Raw genomic sequence first — 16651 nt, 5'->3', positions numbered from 1 at the left:
GTCATTAGAGCGCCCCCACCTGTTACCTGAAAAAGGTGTCACTTCAAATAATCTGCAGTCGAGATACACCCAAATCGATTTAAGCGTCATTTGGAAGCAGATTTAGTCATTTCGAGCGTGTTCGCAATTATCCAAATTTTATGAGGAAATTTTTTAACAATTTCCTAATTCTGGGCTACTGAATATTTTCCAAAACATTAGATGAAATATTTAGGCTATATTCCCACCAAGAGTGTATAGGCTATAGCTATACCCAAATAATTATATCTTGATTGTTTTGCGACGTTTGCTGGTTGTTGATCACAGAGACCGGTGCATTCATGACCTCATCTTGCTTTTTCCTTTAATGCCTGACACCAGGTTTATCCGAAACTGTTAGCATACTTAGAGAAACTAATGCCTTAATCACTATTATTATATTTCTATATATGACTAACTGTGAACGCCAATATTCGTACTAATAGACCTGCCTACATTAGTTTTTTACTATTAGCTAATAATTGTGAATTCAACTGTTTAAAAAAGTTATGATCTAGAGTAGACCAAGGCTATCTAGAAAATATTCTCACAAATAGTAAAACCCACTTGTGAGGACATCTACTCTCATTCATATAGTTCATGTTTGGTTTTAAATCTGATATCAACAGGTTTGTGGGATTATTAGGGTAGGGCTAAGGATTAGCATAGCATCACCTTGGAAAAAAAGTGTCCTAGTGAACGCAACATGCACCGGTATAGTTTCGGAATGTGCTTTTGTGGAGTATACTGTTGCCTATTTACTTTTAAGCAGAAGGAGAGTGGAAGAGTAGAAGCAGAGCACCAGAGCTGTCTGTAGAATTGTTGTTTCTCATCTATCAGGTACATTATGTCGATGTGCAGGTTCGGCTGACTCGGTTGGGTGATACAAAATGGGCTATGCGAAAAGCAAATTGTACGATTTGCCAAAATAAGCGCGAGCATATCAAATACACTGTCCTAGTGAAAAAGAGGAGACATGGGAAAATGTATCCAGGGTGTTTGGATGGGTAGTAAGAATGGAGGAGAGAGAGCTGGACGGAAGGGAGGAAGAGAAGAGAGGGGGCTGCTAGCTGGTGCAGGCGCTGGGTATACATGTGACAAGGGGAAATATGAGGGACTTTGACAGGTCTTAAACGGTCTGGCGCCAAGGCCTCAGTCTACTGGCTAAATATAGCAGGAGAGATGATGCACAGAGATGATGAAAAGATGAAAAGAAGGAGCAACAATGTAAAAGCAGAAAAAAGAGCAACGGTCATTTAATGACCAGCCCTGGAGGATCATCTGGTTTCATATATGTGAAGGTATTGCAAAGGTTTGCGTTATCTTTGCAGGAACATATCATTTCCTCAGATCCCTGGGAACACAATTAGACACATTGTCTTAACAGCGGACACCGTCTCAAGGACACAAAAGCTGACAGAAGCAGATCATGCATAAAAGTTTGGCATCAGGCTATTTTTAACTAATGAAAATGTTCTCTGGTCGAAGCTTATGCATACAGACACCGCTCTGACAAACCTTTAACCTTGTTTTTCATCATTACAATCATCATTGGTTTTTCGACGCCTCGTTGTTTTGGCAGTAAACGGTGGCAGCGCCGAGAAAAGTTTTTCAGCATGAACGCTTTTTCAATTACGTGTGATAAGAACTCGGCGCATGATTACATTCTTGTCGGTTTAGATGTGTACAGCGGGAAAAATAAATCTGCCGTAATTGCAGAGACTTTGTTGATGTAATTACTTCCTTAAGTATATAGAAAACGATTACCATTTCCATGTGTGGTTAATCACTTCTCAATCCAAATCACTCTCTGTCGAAGCTCAGAGATCAACGACTATTGATAATATAGCCTACTATTCCAACAACTTGCTACAGGTAAAACACTTCACAAACAAAAAACAAATGTTTTCATAAATAATATTTTTTTTTAAGTGCCAGGAAAAAAGTTCACTAAACCAGGGTGTATAGCCTATTGATCATAGGCTATTGCCAGTTTCCCCCCCAGAATGATTTAATGTTAAATATATCACAGTTTTGTTTTTTTACTTGTCAAATAGACGATTGTATTAATTAGATTTTATTTTATGAGTTATCTTATTTTATTTTCATCAGACGTGAGATCATGTGGCTCTTAATTGTAGCTTAAATAATGAAGATTTTATATCAGGAGAAATAGTAGGCTACTTATTTTCTTGTTTGTAATTTCGTTTGGCTATTTACACATCTGAAAGCAGAAAAAAGTTTTTAATTCATATAGCCTATAGCCTATATGTAGCTATGTTATTGTATTATTATATTGAACACATTCGTAATAATTTTTTAATTTTAATTTTTATATTATATTTAGGCTATGATATTATTTTCACGACTTTTAAAATAAAATTGTATCCTATTTGAATACCATACCTTTATTGTAGGAGCGTGCATATCCCATAATTGAGTGTCAGTTTGAATAAACCCCGCTGTAGCTGTCTGTTCCCTCGTGGCTTCGGCAACAAGTGTCTGCCTACTTTGTATCGGTTTGCTCTATTTATGGTGCAGATTTAACTATTCTTATGCATAGTTATGGTGTGAATGTGTCATTAAACTTTTCAATAAACAATAATGAAATTGCTAAATATTCTTATTATCCTTTAATATTTAGTACCCAGTTCGAAAACGCAATATAAAATAATTTTGCAAAGTTTCATTTAGCTGTTTTAATGACATTTTGACGTGAGAGGCGATCCATTTTTCTTAATGAAAAACTAAACAAAAAAAACATACCCTGTAAACGTCGTCGCCGTTTTAAAGAACAGCTGCAAACACACCACGTTTCTGTTCAGCTGTTGAGAAATACACGCTGTTTTTATTTTTTTATATTTTTATATAATAAGCTATGTTTAATGACTCTATCAGGTCCTCTCTGGCGCAGTAGGGGTTAAACATGCAGCCTGTCATCGTGTTCTGCTGATTTGTATCGAAGTGTAAAGGTGACAACATTCCGCAACCGGTTGAATCCGTCCGCACAAAAACATAGATTGGACATTGATGCGTTTTGGAAATATTGGAACTATGTGAATGCGACATCTGATGGAAAAGTACGTTGACATGCTAACTTATAATGATCAAAAGTCATTTGGAGACAAAGAAGGCAAGCGAAAGCCAAAAGTTTGGCGTAAATGCTAAAGGGATTGGAGTGCACTGTTAGAGGATTTTGGAGTAAATATGAACTGACAAGAGACGGTTCTTACTGCGGTACGTCAGCCGACTGGCGCCAAGCGGCTATCTAACAAACCCAATCCAAGTAAATCTAGAGTCCACGAGTGGATTTCTTAAAGGTATAGACACTCATGGCTCGACCCACTGCTGAAACTACAGGTCGAAAGTGGCACTTGAGATGTAGCCTGTTTTTTTAAATAGTTTTTTTAGAATATAGAGAAGTTTTTTTCCGATCTCCTAAACATTCAGAGGAAGGATGATCTGCGCTCAGTAAAATATAAATTCATGTAGCCTATATTTGTGAATATAAAACATTTACATTCACCAAACAGTTGTCTATGTATAATATAGAACATTAAAAGTTAACAACCGCAGATGCTTGTTAAGAGTTAACAGTTAAGTGTAATGTAGCACTCACCGAAATGATCTTTACATTGGTCTTTAGATTCCATCAACCCTCTTCCTCTTTCTTCAGTATAGCGCGTGGCTGTGCGCTTTGAATGACCCGGGGCAGAATTTAAAGCACCAATGTCCGGTTATTGGCTGCTGTTCCTCACATGAAGTCAGTGCACGATGACACACGCACAAAGTACGGAAATAGTTATTCACATAGTAACGCACAAGGTCCTTTGGCTATGAGTGTGCAGTGCTATAACAAAATACTCGTAGTATACGCGTCACTTTGATATGTAGGCTACAGCGAAAAGAAACGCTATTTGCTGTGTTCCTTATGTTTTTATTGACTGTTGCGAATAGTTATTCTCAATTTATAATGTTTTAATTTTTTTACCAATGGAAAGCATATCAATTTTTTTTTGCGCTGATCCGTCATAACAATGTGCACTTTTTTATTTACACGTCAGTAATCTTAATTCCTAGTTTTCAGTGTATCTGAGAGTGAGTTTTGTTCCTCGAACAAGGAGGCATCGTCATTATAAGCGTAAGCCGACGGAGGTGCAGTCTCCACCGGCTAAGCACTGAGGGCTGACCCGCCGCTTGGCTTGGAGACGGGGGTGGGATTTCCCGATCTTTTCTGTCATTGGTTAATATTTTATTCTGTTGACATGTTTTCTTACTGCTAATGCTTCCGACACCTTCTTGTCCACCCCCTCTCCTTGAGCCTGGCCGGAGCTGTCAAAACCACGCCTATGGAGGCCCACAATTGGTCCAGAAAGCGTAAAATCAGCAATCAAGGGGGCTTGGTTCATTAGTGCTGGGATCAGAGCAGGAAGGACATGTGAGATAGTTACAGTTGTACAGTGGACAGAGCAAGATCTAACCATTTCAACTCCGTGTCTGCGTAGAATGACTGCGCTTGGATGGACATCCGCATCGAAAAAGTAATCTTTTTATGAGAGCAACTGTTGGAGAACCGGAATCCCCAAATCTGCCTTGAAAGCGTCGCTGCGCTCACTTTGACTGATATTATTACGGGGACTTCGTGGAAACTAGCAGCTACGGGAGTTAAAGTGGAAGATCCTTACCACTGTCTTTGCTCGCCTTTTCGCGATTCACATTTTGCCAAAATTGCCTTGCTGCGCTTTTCCTTCCCATAGTGAGACAATCTATCGTCTGGATACGCGCTCCTTTTTATCAGAAAACACCACTAAATATATTTTTCACTACGATTGTTGGATGCACCGATGAGAGATCCAGTTTTTACAGGGACTGCGATGGCTTACCACCCTTTCCACGCTCACCGGCCGACCGACTTTCCTATGTCAGCTTTTCTCGCGGCCGCGCAACCCTCCTTCTTCCCGGCGCTGACCTTGCCTCCCGGGGCTCTCACAAAGCCGATGTCGGACCATGCCCTGGCCGGAGCCGCGGAGGCAGGGCTCCATTCTGCTCTGAGTCACCATCATCAGGCAGCTCATCTTCGCAGTCTCAAGAGCCTGGAGCCAGAGGAAGAGGTTGAAGACGATCCAAAAGTCACACTGGAAGCGAAAGATCTATGGGACCAGTTCCACAAAATAGGAACAGAAATGGTTATTACGAAATCTGGCAGGTGAGTTCACAGTTGCTCTATTTTTAGTCTTTTGTTCCAGTGTTTATACGAGTGAATGGTATGATGCACTCCCCGTCTCACATATATTCCGCCGTCTAATGCAGGGGTTAACAACATAAAAATATTGTTTTGTTCGATGGCTGTGTAGTTCAGCAGGCCCAGTAAATTCACTACTAAATCTCTGTCTTTTGCACATCGCTCTCGTAAGTCATTGAACGTTTTGCACCCTGAACTGGCTGACCTAATTATTGTCAAAGAGACTGTAGAAATGAATGGCTTACTATTAGAACACGCGTTAGATTCATCTAACGATTCATTTGCTTATTTGATTAATGAAAACGAAATGGGGAAAGTACAAGCGATGCGTATTCTGTGGCTAAGCAAAATGAAAATAGCTGAGGCTTTATGCTGCTTAGGCTATATCAATATCAACAAATATTGACTTTCAAGGTACGGTGTGTCACAGTTAAATCGTGCTTTAATTTATTTCGTGGTCTGCCTATGTTCTGAGGTGACAATATTCTATGTAAATATTCTGCCACTTTCATGGAAGATTTAAGCCTTGCGGCGAGCTAAATTATCTGCAGCTGAGTGACATGTTAATACATATATTTGATGCCGTTGTTTTATTTAATAAATCTAGTTAAGCTAAATATTATCACCGAAAACAGTGAATTATTATTTGGTTTTGTTGCTAAACGTTAAGCTTGCATTTGACCACATTTGCATACTAAAAAATATATTTAAAAAATAATTAGATTTATGGACATATTTCCTTTTTCTTCAGGAGAATGTTTCCACCTTTTAAAGTCCGCATTAATGGACTCGATAAAAAAGCCAAGTATATTCTATTAATGGATATTGTGGCTGCCGACGACTGCCGTTACAAGTTCCACAACTCTCGCTGGATGGTCGCGGGGAAGGCCGACCCGGAGATGCCAAAGCGAATGTATATACATCCGGATAGCCCAGCTACTGGGGAACAATGGATGGCTAAGCCTGTTGCTTTTCATAAACTGAAGTTAACCAACAACATTTCGGACAAACATGGATTTGTAAGTAACCCATTTTCTTCAATAACCTGTGTTTCGTGTAGGCCTATTATAATTGTGTGCTGCTGTGTATTCTATAAATATAAATTTACTGCCATCTGTGGGTTGTAATGCTTATGATCGCAATGAGTGTTCATGCTTACAATATCGCTGCTTATTCCTGAGTGGAGAGAATTATGAATGCTCTAAAATATAAAATGTACTTTCTTAAAATGTATTCGGCCCATGTACAATTATTTGCTGTTGTGACATTAAATTTTTTCAATTTGTTTAGGCACGTTTACAAACCAACATATGGGGTTCAAGTCATAATTTTATTCGTTATGAATAATGATGGCATTGTCAGCTTGGTTATGTAGGCCTAATGTAAATACTTTATCCTGAGTTTTTTTTTTCTTGGCCACTGTTACTTCTATTGTTTATGATAGGCGCAGAGCGCTATAACTTTTATGAGAGGGTGGAAGTGACCAAAAAAAAACGAGGTCAAGGGAACGGGGGAGATCTTGAATCACGCTACAGTAAATGAGTTTACAAATAGCAACAGTGAAAGTGTATTTCGGGCTGTTTTGAGTGAGCGCAGCAACATATTCCATTGGTAGAGCGACCTGTGCAGTCTATGATGTGTTAGTTTCAGTGAACAATGTTGAGACAGATGCAACGATGCTGAACAATACTCTATGTGAGCAGTCAAATACAGTGTGTGCCCTGCTCCCTTACGTGACTTGCAAACAAATCGACTGGAAACAAATGGAACAATTTACATGCATGGCACAACCATTTGATATAGTATATTGTCAAATAGAACATAGACTACATGTAGCCTACATGTGTAGCATCACATTTTGTTGTTGTAAACAAATTGCTTACTTAAACAGTACAATTAAGAAACTCTTATTGTATTTAATTATTTCAGATTTAATTTGTGTTATAATGACAGCGCCACAAAAAAAACTCATGTTGCATGTCTGCGTGACTGGTTTCTGTATACCTGCCACTGGCACAGGCCTGTTGTTATGTGATTTGACCCAAGAACAATATTTCCACTATTACTAAATATATTATGCGGTATTTATTGTATAAACCGATTTTTAAATACTAATGATTTGAAACGGATAATTATTGTGACAAGTACTAATGCCTTCCATTCCTCTTCTTCTTATTAGACCATCCTGAATTCAATGCATAAATACCAGCCCAGGTTCCATATTGTGAGAGCCAACGATATTCTGAAGCTCCCGTACAGCACTTTCAGGACATATGTTTTCCCCGAGACTGATTTTATTGCTGTCACAGCTTATCAAAACGACAAGGTATGTACCCATATTTTGATTAATTTTAGCATTCGTTCTCTGAACCTTATAGATGTGCACTAGGCCTAATGTAGCCTAACTTTACTATTCGTATTTATTTATTTATTTTACTTGCGTTTGCATACTTTCTACGACGTTTGATGGGATTTACTGTTTACATCTTACGTTGACCTCATCAAGAGGAGGAGTAGCTAGTTATAGGCTATGTGGATGCAAAATTATATCTTTAAAACATTTCAAATTCCTCATGTGTCCAGTGCTACTTTCAGCTACTGCTCATGTTAATTGTCGTCTGTGTCCGAGGGGCCTGGTGAGCTTGTCGGTATCGTAAAATTTATGACACAGTCACAATCGATTAGCAGGCACTTAAGCTCGCCGGTTTGTCCGGGAGCTACACTCGCTGAGGCAGAGCAATCAAAGCGGGACAGTTTCTGAACGCAAAAAGTAGAGGCCATCTAGCTTAGCAATCTGTGAACTTTAAGGCCCTGGTTTCTCCTGAATTTACAGCCTACAGCGTCCAAATCACTTGGGCACAACGAAAATCGTTCTGTTACATCGCTTTGTATTTTCATGGAACTTGTAAAAACTGGCAATGATTCAAACCACACTATTAATTATTGATAGCAGGTCGGCGTCACTCATCTAGTTCGCCTCTCTTGTTCTCTCTGTGCTGTAGAGAAAAACAATTTGACAAATGGAAAATGTTTATTCGTGGAATTTTCTCAGGGGGGTCGTGATTAGATATTTTTCATTAAACATTTTTAATAATTAAATTATCTCTCTGAAGTAGTCCGCGTAGCGTGTTTAACAGTGTTGGGATAATAACTGATCACATCACATATAAAGGCTTTTCTTTTTACGCATTCACATTTTGTGTGAATAAGTTCACTTGTGGATTATGAATTCGTGAAGCATAACACGGACAAAAACAGTACTTCGATGCATAATATAGCCTATTAATACTCAACCCAAACAAATGATGAATAATATAATATACACATTTATGTTTTTTTTTTTTTGTATTCAGATAACACAACTGAAGATTGATAATAACCCATTTGCCAAAGGCTTCAGAGACACAGGGAATGGAAGGAGGGAAAAAAGGTAGGTTTTACCTTTATAGTTCGCATCTATTGTTACGCAATGTAAATGGCTGAGGAACTGGAGAATCAACGCCTTGCAAAATGTTTATAAAAATAAAAAAATAAAAAATCTTTACTGTGCACAGTGTGGGTCAACTCAGGTCACATTTCCTTGATTTATTACTATTTTTTATTTTATGTGTGTTAAAGGAAACAACTGACCCTTCCGTCATTACGCATGTATGAAGATCAATGTAAAGTGGACCGTGATGGCGCGGACTCTGATGCTTCCTCAAGCGAACCTACAACCGGCAGAGATGCTGCTCATTCACCTGGACCGGTTTCCAGCCCACTTAGATTAAACCGGGGCAGCAGAGGTAAGTCTAAAACTATGAATAAATGATATTGCTATGCTTCACGATCACTGAGAGGAAACAAGCCTAAGTGTCGTATCATTTACAAGACGCTGTATTATGCCTTCAGCGTTTTTCAAGACTATTTTAATAATTGACAAAGTCATTTTTAATAAAGCAATGAGCTGATTTCCCAAACACGTTATAAGATGAAACAGTGTGGAGCAACACATATGGCCTAACCCTGAACCAGGCTAAATTTGGTTAGAGGTCTGGGAAAACTAGGCTAAATAAAAAATATAAAACTTTTTTTTTTTTAAATGGCTAATTATTTCTATTTCATCGCATTTATTTGCATTGGTCTCCTATTGTACAAGAGTTAGCCTACTACACATTAATTCAGCAATAGCCTACATTTAAAAAGTCGAAATGTAGAAAATGAAAAAAAAGCGTTGCGTTAAAGTGTTAGGCTATGCATGAAAATTAGCTACGCATGGAATAAGGTGACTGTAAAATGTTATCTTCAAAAATAATATCAACATAGGCTACTGCATTTAATTTCGTCTTATATCGCATGGATAAAAACTTTTTTTATTTCATCACAGACGACAAAACATGCACTGACAGTGAGCAGGAATTGGACAATCCAGATGATCCGTGTGGAGGATCCAGTCCTGGACCAGAGCCTCCATCTCCATTCAGGTCGAGATGTGAAGACAGGGACCGGGACCGGGGGCGGGAGAGGCCTGTTGTGGAGAAGAAAGACGATTATCCGGAATCCCGAAAATCAAGCGATTCTATATTTAGCATACGAAACTTGGAGAAAGACAAACTAGAGAGCAGGCCGAGGAAAGAGACAGACTTGTCAAAGAAGGACACGGAAAACGGTGGTCTTAGCAGCAAAGAGAGCTTCTCTCCTCTGATGGTACAGACTGAGAGTCCGTCACATTTTGGGGCAGGGCACCTTCAGAGTTTGGCGCTCTCCGGTCTACACAGTCAACAGTTCTTTAACCCACTAAACACCGGACAACCTCTATTATTCCACCCTGGACAATTTGCAATGGGACCTGGGGCGTTTTCAGCCATGGGCATGGGACATCTATTGGCTTCAGTATCAGGAGCTGGTGGCCTGGAGAATGGAAGCCTGTCGGCCCAGGGTACAGGGACCTCGAGTCCCTTTCCCTTTCATCTTTCTCAACACATGCTTGCCTCTCAGGTAAGGAAACTCTCGCCATTAAAATTTAGAACTATGTCATGATACGAGCTGTCTGGTTATGGAAGCTCGCGAATAAAAACAGGCTAACTATCTAGCGATAGTTTTTGGTGAGATGCTCTTTGAGTTTATAGAATGTTTGTCAATAAATGGCTGTCGAACATTTTTATTTTTGTTTACAATTAGGCTACCTAGCCTATAGAAAATACATTGCGTATATAGGCTACATTTATTACAAAACTTTTGCCATTTGAATACAGAAGGCAGACATGTCAAAATGCAAATGCTAATCATTTAAAAATAAGGTCGATTGTCAACTATTTCCGTTCCGTTGACAATCAGCGATATATTGCGTTTATTTCTAAATTAATAAATACATTCGCCTGCCATTGAAATCTGATGGATTGCAAACAGGTGTCTCTGGTTAATCTGAGCAAAATCTGGCTCTGAAAAAATCGCCTTGTAGCAAACTATCGTATGTTCGTGTGCTCAATATCGCTAACGAATGTCTCTTATTACAGGGCATTCCGATGCCAACCTTCGGTGGACTTTTCCCGTACCCCTACACCTACATGGCCGCGGCAGCTGCAGCGGCCTCCGCCCTTCCCGCGAGTAGCACAGCCGCCTCGCTCTCCAGGAACCCGTTCTTGAGCAGCTCCACTCGCCCTCGGCTGAGATTCAACCCTTACCAGCTCCCCGTCTCGATCCCTCAATGCACAAACCTGCTTACCACCGGATTGCCAAGCGGCCTAAACCCCTCATCTGAATCGTCTAAGTGCGGGAGCAGGGAAGCGAGTCCTGCGCCTGATCACAAGTCAGGGGCGAGTCAGAAAAACGGCTCACCTAAAACAACAATGAAGGAATCCATCAATGAACTTCAGAACATTCAGAGACTAGTGAGCGGCCTAGAGAGTCAGCGGGAGACTTCCTCGCCTAGGGATTCGCCCAAGTGATCAAGCGTCCCCAAACCTATCCAGGGCATGACTTGAATTGCCAGAGGATTTTATTAAGTGGTTCTCTGCGAGAAATTTCATCAAGTACTGTTTTTGCGCATGGATGACTGAAGTGGAAAAAAAGATAGTCAACAAGTAAAAAAAAAAAAAAAAAAAAGGCCTAATAAAAGAAAACGTTGGACTTGGCGCTCTTGGTGGTGGAGATCTACGAAAGTGCTGCGAAGACAATCTACAGTGTAGCCTATGACTCTGTGTAGAACATGCTGACAAGACCACACCAATCTGTTGAAAAAAGGAGTTTTAAAATAAAATACATTTTCATTTGCGTAGGCCTAATATCAGTAGGATCACTGCTGGTTGGTTGCAATATCTAAATGGTGATTCACATAAAATCTGTGGACTGAAAACAACCAAGCTACATCCAAAAAAAATAAAAATAAAAACAGGAGAAAAAGAAATTAAAATGGATATTTCAAAAGGGATTGAAATGACAGTTGGACCGTTAGTTAAATCCGACAGACAGTTATACCTGAACTATTTAATGTAATTATTAATAAAAGAAACCTAATTCTGTAAATAAGCTACAAGGACCTAAGAATATGCAAATTGGTATTAATTTATTCAAAGCTGTGCATTTGCGTGTACATAATATTTAGAGTTTAACTCATTGCATTTTTTTTCTCATTTTTCACTATGGTTGTTGTAAATGAAAGCTATAGCGTTTGTTGTTTGGAGACAGAAGGTGTTCCTATCTGTGTTAATCTGCCTGTGACACGCAATGAAAGCGTGTGCCATCAATGCATTGTAGCAGTCGCTGTAAAAACACTTATCACGCTGCGGGACTCACAAGGTTTGGGAAGCCTCAGGTTAATGTACTCCAACAGAAGAGACCGACATTCCTCTTCTTGAGATGAGTTTATATAAAGAAATATATGAAAGTGTCCCGTTGTGCTGGCTGTCCGGATTTTTCTGTTGTTGTTGTTGTTGATGTTGTAGGATTCTTTCACGATTTCAATAAAAAACAAAAATCAACGTGTTTAAATATTTTACATGTATGGCTACCTTACCTTAATGATAAGCTGCATTCTTACTATGACAGATCAAAATTATAGTTGGCCCATATGCATTAGATATGGAGCATATACCTTATGAGGTAACGACAACATAAAAAAACATTATACATTTATTTTTATTTTTTTAAAGAAAGAAAGAAAGAAAAGCTACAAGCAGAAACAAGTGTTTTCTAAATGCATGGCTCAGCCACACCCTCACTATATCTGATTAGGTCACATGTGATAATAATAAACGTTATGTTTTAGAATAAATAATCTGTGGGAATATTTATAAATTCATAATGGTTTTTGAAGGGGTTTTCAAAAACGTAGCATAGCAGCCGATAGCAAAGCTACTGCGCCCTCTGTCGTAGACTCACGTCACGTCACTAAATTTTACCCTCATCAACTTCAATAATGTGATTTTACCGCTACAACGCTAGTTGTATTAGTAGGCCTTTAGGCATATGCAAACCATTTTAGTTTAGGTAGCCTATTTGTTTATTAGTATTATTTTACATGAAAATTGCTGTAGGCTATTGTAAAAATAAAAATAGCCTACTACAACACATGCCTGTATAGGCCTAACCTATAAAAATAGTAGGCCTAGGCCTAATAGAAGTAGCAACAATAACAAAATGTAATCTACTACTCGCTAATAGGCTAATAATAATAATAATAGGCTACTACAACTATGGACCTCGATCATCTAGTGAAACCCGAACTGTCTTTTTGGCTTTTAGTTAGCTATCTTTGAATACAAAACACAAACGTTTTTTTGTTTGTGATATAGGCATATTTGTGATAAGCAAATCCATAACCAAACGAAATAATGACAGTGTTAACGTTTGTTAATGTTTTCTCTGATGATGACCCTTACAAAAAAGCTATGGTTAGGCTACTACCTCTTGAGCGATCGTGTTGTGTAGGCTACGTATTACCGCCAGGTGAAAATATGCACCATGACTGATTTATAATCTAACTTATACAATCTAATAATAATAATAATCATAATAATAATAATAATACTAGCCTAATAATAATAATAAATCGACTACATAATGGTACAAAGACCAGAGGTCTAAATTTGAATTCTTTATCGTTTCCAGTGTTTCCTGTGGAGTGTAGCCTACAATGTCACCTATTGTGTTGTTTTAAGCCTATTTATAGTCACAGAACTGCAATGGACGAGTATTTATAGAGAAAGCTTGACTCGGAAGCAGAACTCCGCTCCACTCTCCCCACATCCTTTCCTTCACTCTCTTTGAGCGACCCAGATAGTGTACATGTTGTGCGCTTTTTGGCACCACTCATTAATGGTCTGAGCGCGCCCAGAACACAGTTTAGGCTGTCGAGCCGTAATGAGTAGATAAGCTGCACAGCAGAGAAGAAATACTCTCATGTTATAGCGAAAGGGTTAAGTGCTGCGGATAGGAGGTTAGGGAGGATGAGAGTTTGGACGCCCAGCCACTTTGGCAGTAGACAACCCTTTGTCCAGTAACCGGCGCCTGTCGCCTGCCTGCCGGCCATGCAGCTTCCCCACACCCGCGCACAAAGGGACAGATCCCGAGAGTTACAGCTCCTAATTAGAGATACCCCCTTGTTTCTCCTCTTTTCTTTTTCGTGCAATAACCACAAGCCCTCGTTTTCATTAAGGGGCCATTGTTAAACCCTGTTATATTCAATTAACAGACCGAACAACGCAACCTAACTCTTTGTCCAAACTAATCAGTCAATGACCAATCAATAAACTGCGACGACAAGCACGGGCCTGGTACTCGACAAAAACCAGCCAAGTGTTTACATATTTAGCTTTAAGTCAACCAAATCGGAAATTGAGAAGGACCAAAATCTTTAGTCTACACAGCCCAAAAGTGACATTAAGCGTAAAACCCAATTATCAATTGTTTCTTTTATATTAATGAGAGAGAAAAAAAATCAGACAAAAAGACCATTGACAACAAGTGGTTTCTCACAGGCGTCTGGGTGAGTTTTTATCTGATCTGCAGAAGCTGAAACTGAACACTGAGAAGCTTGAAAATCTATGAAGGCACTGAGGGGTTGAGATGACTGAATGCTGATATCATTCAATACAAACCTCAGAAATACCATGTAAAGGAGAGCGAGAAAGACTCTTCAGGCTTATTGCCATTACAGTATTACAGTACCACATCAACATTATAGCTCGCGTGCACCTGATCAATCTCTACTGGTCTTTTTAAGAACATACACATCACAGGTGTTTTATGTCACTTCATTTATATACTAATATTTGGCCATTGAAGCACTTTTCAACACCTAAAAAATACAATGAAATTAATTGTATAATTTATATATGAAATCAACAAAGGTGAGAAAACACCCTCACCTAATATTAATTTAAAAAACATATTTAATATTAAATTCTTCTAATAGCCTATCATATTTTACTATGTCGGGTAAACAAGTGGACACAAAGCCACTACAAATGTTTACATTTGCACAATTAATTAATTACAATATTTGCTAGCCAAAACAATGGTTTCTACATTTCCTTTTACATTTGTTGCTGAATTGTTTGACTGTTTTTGCTGAAAACCCCATTTAGTGACAACACTGTGTTCAGTGGATCTTTATCTCTTTTTTTCCCTAGGCAATAACAGAGGAAATGTCGCCGAGACAAGAATAAATTGATATTTAAAATAAAAATAAGCACCCTAATAAATATTCAGTAAGTGACAACGCAAAGGCAAGTATCAATCTCTTTGAATGTGGGTGGTGAGGAACAGTTGCTTTCAGAGTGTGTTAGGTAAGACAGAGGTTTGATGGAAATGTTTAAATATTACAGTGCACAAGACAAACGTGTAATTCTCACACACCTCCTTGTTGAAGCTTTCAAGCTTGAGTGAAGCTGTCAGAATCTGTGTGGATCCTGGGGAGGAGGAGTCTCATTCTCACACAAGTTGTGCATTCAGAAAGGCTGATGGCGAGGTTCTCTGGTCTTATGTAGCCTATTTGTTTTGTTCAATTTCAAAGGCATTCTGTTAACACACAACAACAACAAAAAAATCACTTTTTGGTCAATCAGAATAAAAATCTGAACCAGTGATCCGTCGCCACCTTCTGGACATATTAATGAAAGGAAGCGATTGGTAATATTATATGTTCTTGGTGAATGCTTTCTTACAAAGCAATTTATAATAAAGTATAGGCCTACATATTTTTACAACTTCAGTGGCGATTTACCAGGACAGCAGAGAATACAACACAAATATGTGCACTGCAAGAACACATCACAAGTATACTTCAGCTAGAAGTATAGATACTATAGGCTACTATATAAAAAGCAGAACAAAAAATACTTTTAGTGAAGGAAAGCAGACAGGTGCCAATTATTGTGCATGTGAAAGTGTATTTATATTATAAAACCCAATACTGATTCATCATACATGCACTAATATTAACTTATATCAAAATTTAATATAAACTTTTTTTTGCATTAATAAATTGTTCATGCAAGCAAAGTATAGTTTATCATCCAGTGAACACCAACCACAAAATGCCCTGTGTATCCAATGGACTGTCACCCTGTAAATAGAAAATAAAATAAAAAAGCTCATTTTTTTGCAGTACAAAACACAACCACTAGGTGTCACAATAACCTTCTAACCATTTCTTGCATTTCTGTGCAAATCAAACTAATCTGCCTCAAAATCATTTTCTAATGAGAAAATTCACTAAGCCTAACCTCAAACTATTTTAAATACAGAGAAAAACACTCAAAATGAAGGCCTACAATGCATGGTACACAATCTCAGTTTGTGGTTGCTTAAAAGAAAGACACACATTAGTGAGTGAACCAGCTAAGAAGAACTCAAACATCAAAATTGATATTTTAAAAGCAATACAACATCAAATCTATCTTCTCAAACTCTTCACCACAACATAGAAATATATAAGCAACTGAAAAATACAGACTGCACTCAAATGGTTGTGCTTACACTGTAAATCTACTTTAATTTTCTGTTGACACAGCCCGTGCTGCTCCAGGTAACAGAAAGAGAGAAATGAATATCACCTCGAAGTCACCAGAGCGGCTCAGGCAACAGGCGTCTCCAAAATCCCACTACAATAGATGAAGTTAAAGAGGGATTTGTGTGCCTGACCCGTACTCGTCTACCCGCAAGCTCAGATCCTGAGATGAACACAAGAGATTACTAAAGACTAACAGTTGATCATGATGAACGAAGCGTCAGGCCAGGGAGGGTCTGAGACTAAACTAGTCAGTCCTTCTCAAAACATGCAATTCTCTCACACTTAAGAGGGTACAGCCTCAAGTGCCTGGCTAATTTATGGCCTGTTTTATTAGCTTGATATATGTTGCGAATTGCTAAATAAAAAAAACTTTAATTAATATCGCTATACCACAAACA

The 16651-nt window shown here is 38.6% G+C and overlaps 1 protein-coding gene across 1 annotated transcript; it reads left to right on the top strand.

Annotated features, from left to right (window-relative positions):
- Positions 1-3774: 3774 nt before the first annotated feature.
- tbx2b (T-box transcription factor 2b) lies at positions 3775-12223 on the top strand. The gene is made up of 7 exons (XM_079610615.1): positions 3775-5224; positions 6012-6279; positions 7440-7586; positions 8614-8690; positions 8879-9045; positions 9627-10237; positions 10756-12223. Exons 1-7 carry the CDS (start codon positions 4863-4865, stop codon positions 11185-11187), a joined length of 2064 nt encoding a protein of 687 aa, XP_079466741.1. The 5' UTR covers positions 3775-4862; the 3' UTR covers positions 11188-12223.
- The last annotated feature ends 4428 nt before the right edge of the window (positions 12224-16651 follow it).

The sequence above is a fragment of the Phoxinus phoxinus genome (genome assembly GCF_949152265.1).
Source record: "Phoxinus phoxinus genome assembly, chromosome: 4".
NCBI lineage: Eukaryota > Metazoa > Chordata > Actinopteri > Cypriniformes > Leuciscidae > Phoxinus > Phoxinus phoxinus.
The sequence above is the reverse complement of the archived record's forward strand: the minus strand, read 5'-3'. Positions and strand labels throughout refer to the sequence as shown.